This window comes from Mucor mucedo (assembly GCF_025094135.1).
Source record: "Mucor mucedo strain NRRL 3635 chromosome Unknown EV154scaffold_140, whole genome shotgun sequence".
Taxonomy (NCBI): Eukaryota; Fungi; Mucoromycota; class Mucoromycetes; order Mucorales; family Mucoraceae; genus Mucor; species Mucor mucedo.
Genome location: NW_026252424.1, coordinates 51,102 through 58,894, shown reverse-complemented (window position 1 = coordinate 58,894; position 7,793 = coordinate 51,102). Strand labels below are relative to the sequence as shown.

The 7,793-nt window shown below is 36.1% G+C and overlaps 1 protein-coding gene across 1 annotated transcript; it reads left to right on the top strand.

Moving 5' to 3' along the window:
- Positions 1–783: 783 nt before the first annotated feature.
- EV154DRAFT_569009 (uncharacterized protein) lies at positions 784–4,795 on the top strand (the record flags this gene model as incomplete). Its single annotated transcript, XM_051606110.1, has 5 exons — positions 784–803; positions 860–931; positions 999–3,495; positions 3,555–3,576; positions 3,642–4,795. The coding sequence occupies 5 exons, from the start codon at positions 784–786 to the stop codon at positions 4,793–4,795; spliced, it is 3,765 nt and encodes a 1,254-aa protein (XP_051452623.1).
- Between the last annotated feature and the right edge of the window lie 2,998 nt (positions 4,796–7,793).

Genomic DNA, 7,793 nt, shown 5'->3' with positions numbered 1-7,793 from the left:
ATTCAGTAACGTTCTTTTGATTGATCTAGTTTCATCTTACCTCAAAGTAACCGATGGGAAAGTTTAATTGCACTAAACCACGAGTAACAAAAGACAGAGTACGTCCTAATCGTGGACGTCCTTTCGGTACAACCAATGCAACTCTTATTCGAAATCATAGTGCGAACCAGTCTAGAATGACGGCCTTTTTGACTAACCAAAGTAATACTACTGCGTCTACAGACAACATTACCTCTGTGTCAAACACGAATCCCGAAGATTTTATTGAAACAAACGTTATTCCTGAGAATACAACGGCTACAGATAAAGAAGTAAGAAATGACCCTTCTTTACGATCCACATACATTCTAAAACTCTAACGCCCATTTAAGATAATTCTATTATTTTTATCTTCTAGTAATAATAATACCGGCCGCCAAAACACAACTTCAACCGAGTTAAGCGAAAGCGATAATGTAGAAATAAGAGAGATATCGAACGATCAGGAACAATCCTCTTCAAATGATTTCCAAAACGCAACAACTGATGTTTTCGGAGAAGAAGAGTTGTTGGAAGAACTTGACGAAGATATGATGCAGAAGATTGATAGAGATGCTGGATTGGTACAAGAGAACAGTGTTATCGATAAATTTTTGAAGAGTATTCAAGATAGAATAAAAGAGGACAACAAGAAGGACCCACCTCGATTTCCAAAGCCACCAAAAGAATACCAAAATGGAACTTTTTGAGTACAAAGGAAGAATCCTGTCTTTGCCCTAAAAGATCAGTTAGAGTTAACACCAAATGTCTTATACCAGCCAAGAGTCTTTTTGTGGTTTCCTCACCACCTTGTTTCAAATTTAAAATGCCCAAAATGTAGTACACCTACCACGTTTTTTGTTAAAGAATGGAATACATGTCCTAGAGCAAGAAGAATTACTGATTTAGATGAGTAAGTATTTAGCTATGTCATTTTTAGCGATTATCTTTGTAGACAACTTACATTAAATTTTATTAAGCTCTTTCTACCTGATGACTGTAAGATACAGATGCACCAACGACAAAACACCCCACTCTTTCAACGGATATGATAAGGGTTTAGTGCAACAGTTACCTAGAATTTATGCCAAAGAATTTCCAGCCATTTTGACCGAATCTTCTGGAATATCTACTAAGCTTGCAAAACTTATGCGACCTTTATTTCAAAGCGGTGTTGGGCCACAGCGACTGAGTAAAGTATTACGAGTTATGCATACTGAACATTTCGATGAGCTTCAATTCCAGTATTACAACAAAATGGTTGAAAAATTACAAAATCCCACCATGATTGACTGCCTAAGAAAAAAAAGAGATGGTGGCAGTGTGTCGTATGATGAGTTTTCTTCATTTGGTGATAAGCAAACGTATGCAGGATATATTCCTTGCGCTAACTATCTTATTCATGTTTATTCGTCGCTTATTGAAGAATTTGTCCCGTTCATGGACCAGTTGACTTCAATGACTGATGGAATTATATTAAAGGGAGATCACTCTTTTAAAATAATTAAGCACATGGGCAAAACAAACGGTACATCTGTGTTTTCTTCTCTTTACACTGTTATGAACGAATATGAGGAAATACGAATGCAAGTGTTGGCTCACACAAAATCTCTTAAGGAACTATCCGGAAGTTTTGGGTCTATGATGGAAAGTTATCGACGTTATGGATTTGATATGCCACAGGTGTTTTATACTGACAACGTAGCTGCAGACAAAAATACACTCGAGGCTTATATTCCTTCTCTTTCAGACAATGTACGAGCAATTGTGATTGACAAATCTACAGGCGATGCAAATTTATCAAACAAAGATCAGTTTCCTCCAGCAGTATTGCCTGAAAGTATCGCAATCGAAATAAGAGATACAGCGCAAGGGATAGATGAATCATGTCAGAAAATTTTAGATACTATTGATGTTGACGATAACAGCAGCGAGATTTTTGTCGGATTTGACTGTGAATGGGTCGCTCCCAATTTTAGAACAACCCGTGCCCCAACAAGCCATGTTGCTTTAGTTCAAATTTATCATGAGGAATCAAATACTATCTTCCTTTTCCGAAACTTCAGCTTTGATCGAAATACATTTCCTGGAAAACTCAAAGAAATCATAGCTTCCAAAAGAATAAGAAAAATTGGAAAAAATGTTGGTGGAGATTTGACAAGATTGAAACGATATGTTTCTGAGACCAATGGCGAGCTAGAGCTTGGTACTTACTGCTTCAATCGTAATGCTATTAGCAGTAGTAGAAAATCACTGAGTGACATATGTAATGTTATTCTTAAAATTCATCTTCCAAAAAGCAATGATGTTAGATTAAGTAATTGGGAAGCTCTGGAGTTAAGTGATCAGCAAAAACGATACGCAGCTTTGGATGCATATGTAGCGATTGCCGTTTACAATTCTGTAAAAGGAATGCAACTGGTGAATGAGTATGTTACAAAAAATACTCCAGTTGGTACGTTTGTTGGTGTATTCCCCCGAAGTGCATCGAAAACAGTGACAGCGGCAGCTTTTGGCTACATTGCTGACTCTAATAATCCTGAAAGTCATGATTTTTCTTTACAGAATTCTATTTTTACTCCCCTGGAAAAAACTGATATGGCTCTCATCAAGTTCGTGAAAGTTAAACGTCCTGGATTAATTTTGGATAAATACAAAGCAGCGAATAGTGGATGTGAAGACAGAAGTGTTACTTTGGAGATGTTCGGAGACGTGCCCTTTCTTGCATATGTGGAATACAAATGCCTGCGTACCGCCTCTGAATCTATAAATCTCAGGGATATACATTCGGAGACTCTTACCGAGTCAACCATTCCTGCAAATATCTCTTTCTCGTCTAGTAACGCGCCTGTTCGACTTGATGAACATAGAAGTACTTCCGAAAAAGCAACGGTTCTTAGTAGAGTATTAAAGGATGCTTTTCATTTGATCGAACAGATACCTATATCTCTAAGACATGGTATGGCAAAGGATTTCAAACGCAGGTTTAGAGATTGTCTTTTTGCTGTAAATGAAGAAGACAAAAAGAAAGTAGAAGAATATGTGATCAGCATTGGTTCAGATTGGGCAACTCATTTAGTTAACAATCCAGATTTCATATGGGAGCGGGTTAGAAGAAGTATACCGCCGCCAAATGAGCTCGCAAACCTTGTTCCAGATTGCTTTGATAAATATGCTAATCTTGTATGTATAAAAACGGGAAATCCTCTATTTGATAAAGAGTCTATATCAGCATCAAAAAGAGTGATGGATCAGATTAAGGCTGGATATGTGTCTGATATTGTTGATGGCCCGCCTTTGTACACGGAGAAAGGTTTCGATAAAAAAGGTTTAATGAGGTATGCTTGTAGTAGAGGTACTTCATCTGTGGAAGGATCCTGTCATTTCAATATTATCAGAAAATTTTCGTCTTTTAATGCTGGGCCAAGACTCACTAATATGGCTCTTTATGATTACCGTCTGTTTCACAACATTAATGTAAGTTTAAATGCAATTTGTTTAATTCAAGCTATTATTAACAATGTGCCATTTCATAGATGGGCTCTAAAAACCGCTACGGTATTATTCACAAAAGTCATTATAGCCCTTGGTTATCTCGTCTATTGATGCTCTGCGTTCTAAAGTTGGGCATCCAATGCGAACTGATTCCTATTTTGGAAGTAGTATGTTAGAAAGCGCCTACTTATATGGTCATACAAATGAAAAATTTGGCATATCACCAATTCCTTCTCATATCAAAAATGACCACCTGATGCTTCCCTATGACCCCAATACGTATTTCCAGTCTGGTCTACCTGAAAATAACACAACAATCAAGTCAGTCAATAACAAAAATCCATCAAAACGCTTTTTAGAAGAAAAAAAAGAGAATAACTTGAATAGATTCGCCAAAACAAGAATCACTGAACAAAGAATTTTTGAACTTAGCGCTATACCTATAGTGAAACTTCCCAACATGTACTATGCATCCCATCAGTTTATTTATCGATATCTGAGCAAATGTCAAGGAACCAAATATGCAGTAACTGCGGTACATACTCCCCAAGAAAAATCATTATTTGATCTTATGTTGGATGATTCCAATGAAAACTCAAAATACGCATACCTTAAATCTGCCAATGGCATTGTGAACTTTGGATTAATGGCAGCCGCTTGGTCCAAGATTTGCTCCTCTACCAACTTCATATACTACAAAACGCCTGAGCATCTTTGCTCTTATAATAATATACTTGAAGATAGAAGAAAGTACCGTGATACAGTAGCGCACAACATAGTAGCATCAAGATCAATTCGTTTAGCTGCTCAATCTAAACGAAGATACAATACATCTACAGCCGCCAAAAAGTACAGAAGACTTGAACCTACTATTAACACACTTAACAGAACAATCACTCCAAGTAGTGATTGCTTAGAACAAACGACTTCCACACCTATCAACATTGCACCTAGGCCACCTACCCTTATTGATATTCCAAACGAAGTTCATCCATCTAATATTTTTGGAATTGGAAATAATACTACTTTGCAGATAATCGATGTGGAGTCTAACCATGCCAGTATAAACTCAAGCAACAATGTTACAGAATTAGCCTGCAGCAATAGCCCTATCAAGAAAAGTATAAAGCGAGCTCCTCGAAAATGCCAATTGTGCCAAAACACTTCTCCCACTTGTAAAGGTAGCTCGAAGTCACTATACTGTAAATTTAAATGTGGTATCTGTGCAAATTCTGACTGCCCCGCAAGATTTGAAAATACAAAAGAATGTCTTAGAAAGTAAACAACATTATTACAACATCAAAAAAAAAATCTCACAAAGTATTCAATACAATATTCGCCTTTAAAGAATACACAAACAGAAAACCTTTATTTTTCTCATTTTTATTATTTACACACAAGCCAAATCAAATTAAAGCATAAAATTCCATATCTTTAAGCTTAGAATGCTATCGATTCTCGTTTTCAGCGGGCCCTTCGGGCCCGCTTTGTATTTTTCAAAAATTAATTACGTAATTTTTGAAAAATTAATTAAGATTTTTGCGATACCCCCAGACGTGGTTATACGGCCAATTTTCAGTGTGTTTTCAATGCATTAATAGCAACACATTTAATTCACTGAAATCCAACTAAAAATTCAGTTCGTTTTCAGTGGCTTTTCAATGCATTAATATTGACCCATTTGTTGCACACATAAAACTTAACCAGCAATCCTGTAGCTTTTAAGTCACCTTTTGGCAAAATCCTTAAACAAGTTGTGTCTGCCCAGTTGCTGCTAATTTTATTAATAAAAATTCGTTATGTCGTCATCTTGAAAGCAATCAGATTCTCCTATTTCAAAATCCACTCTTTTCATTTCAGGCCAGAAAAAATAGATGACATTTTCATTTTCTTTCAGATTTGAAACGATTGCAGCAGCAGTGAAATCAAGGCTGTCAATTTTAACAAGTTCCAATACTGAACAAGAATTAATCTTATCTTGGTTTCCTCTCTCTGTTACGTCACCAAATAATATTCCACCTCTATTAATATGTATATTTTGATAAATGTGCACTAATGCTAGTTGCTGTTTAGACTGAAATTGATAGTGTTCAAACATCAAAAGAATCTTGCCTATAACCTGATTGGAATCCTCTCCCAAATTTATCAATGCAAACTGGTTCATTCTCCTTTTTTTATGTGATACAAGTAAACTACTGTCAAATAAACGTTTTTTGCCGATGTCTATTTTTTTTGCGCAATGGATATTCTCAGCGACGCTTGTCTCAGGGATATCCCACCAACTTGACAATAATACTCGTAATCTGTAATTGTTATATTGATTTATGCTTGTAACATACTTGAAACTGTTGACAACAGACTGTTCTGACACATTGTTCGCGCTGTTAATGCCTCGAATTTGATAATAGTCATACGCTTCATTGATCAAGATGTTGACGGCGTTTTTTTCTGCTCTCGATGTCGAGTTTATTCTAGATTTAAACCTATGTATTCTTTGCTCCATGCTTCGACAACTGATCTTTCTCAACGATCCCATGTCTCTGATTACATCAGTAACGTGTAAAAGATAATGCTGATTGATATTATACTTTTCTTCCGGTAAGTATTTGACAAAAACATTATGCCATAATGGAATAAGCTTGTCTAATTCTTGAAGCTCGGCATTAGATATGTCGTACTGAGTGGCAATTGAGCATATTTTTGAGATGGTGCTTAAGGCTTCAATAGCAGCATCTATATCCTCTTGATTATTTTTTTTGACGCTTGTCTCGGTTTGTTGGACTTGAATTTGCTCAGTAACAAATGTTGGCACAATATACTTTAAGAACAGCATATAGTCAACACCTCTTGCATGTTTTGTGTTGCTGAGAACATCCTTCATCTCACCATCAAAGATACATGGCAAATATTGTCCTTGTTCCTTTATACTTGCTCCAAGTCTTGACCAATATCTATGTTTAAGCTTCAAAATCGTTTCACCTTCTCCTTTTAGGAATTTGACAAGTTGCTTTGCAATGCTGAGGCCGAACATATGGAATTCATCCAACCCAATAAATGATGTGCTTGTGAATGATGGCAAGTTTCTGAAAATCGATGGTTCTTTGATTCCATGTTCCAAGTCTCCATTTTTAAACTCATCAATAGTTCTGAGACGGACAGGATCCTCCTCATCGTTGGTAGCCTTTCCAAAACACATCGTGTTTTTGACACGCGAGGATCTTATCGTACAGAATCGACAACCCCAGTATGACATATGTCCAGATAAGAAGTTCATTTCTGACACAGACGGGATATCACCAAAAGATCCAACAAGATGCACTTTAAAGGCATATCTTTTTTCCCCTACATAAACAACCATTCTTTTGTAGAAAGGTTCTCCATTTCCAAAATAAATGAACTCAAAAACTTTGTCAAATGTTTGGTATCTGGAATACAGGCTATATCAATCAAGTTTTCTTTCTTCAGTCTATATAAATAATTTTAATTTAGGAGTACACACTCTTTAGGAATTGATGTCATGTTTTGTGAGTAATTACCTTTCTTTATCTGGGATATTCAATACTTGAAGAATGACAGAATTTAATTTTGTCCCTCCACTATCATGAGTTTGGAACCCATCTGTAAACAAAGTAAGTGCAATGTCGTACTGTCCTTGAAAGAGGCCATGTTCGTTTCTTAAGCACTTGATGTAATTTCCTTTAACAATATCCTCAATGGGTGTGTCGAATCCAGAAACGAAGCTTTTGTTTTTATATAAAGACGCAATTTGGGGGGCCACTTCCAATTGTAAAAACGTTCTTCTTGGTACAAAAGTCAAATTCTTCTCTTCAAATTGAGAGGTACCACAGCTAGGACACTCAGTTTCATTATCATTGCTGTAAACATGGCAAGTTTCCGGGCAGATGTCAGTAGCAAAGGGCCTGAATGGTGACTCTTTCTTGAACAAAGTCTGGTACTTACAATGCGAAAGAAGTTTGGAATCATCTTTAATTAAACAAATTTTCAGTAACCCAAAATCGATAACAATATGAGAAACGTTTACCTTCTTTTTTATACTTATTATACCATTTTACTATATCATTTATAGTTGATTGCGTTACATTATGCTTCTTGAAAATGGTATGGATTTCTTCGTTTTTTTTATCCATAATTTCAAAGTCATCATTGTCCGATTCGGGGATAATATATACTTTATGGAAGTTATCATCATTTGGAACTTCGAAATCCATATCATTGTTATCATCATAGAAAGGGCTGCCAAAATCAGTCTTTCCCTCATC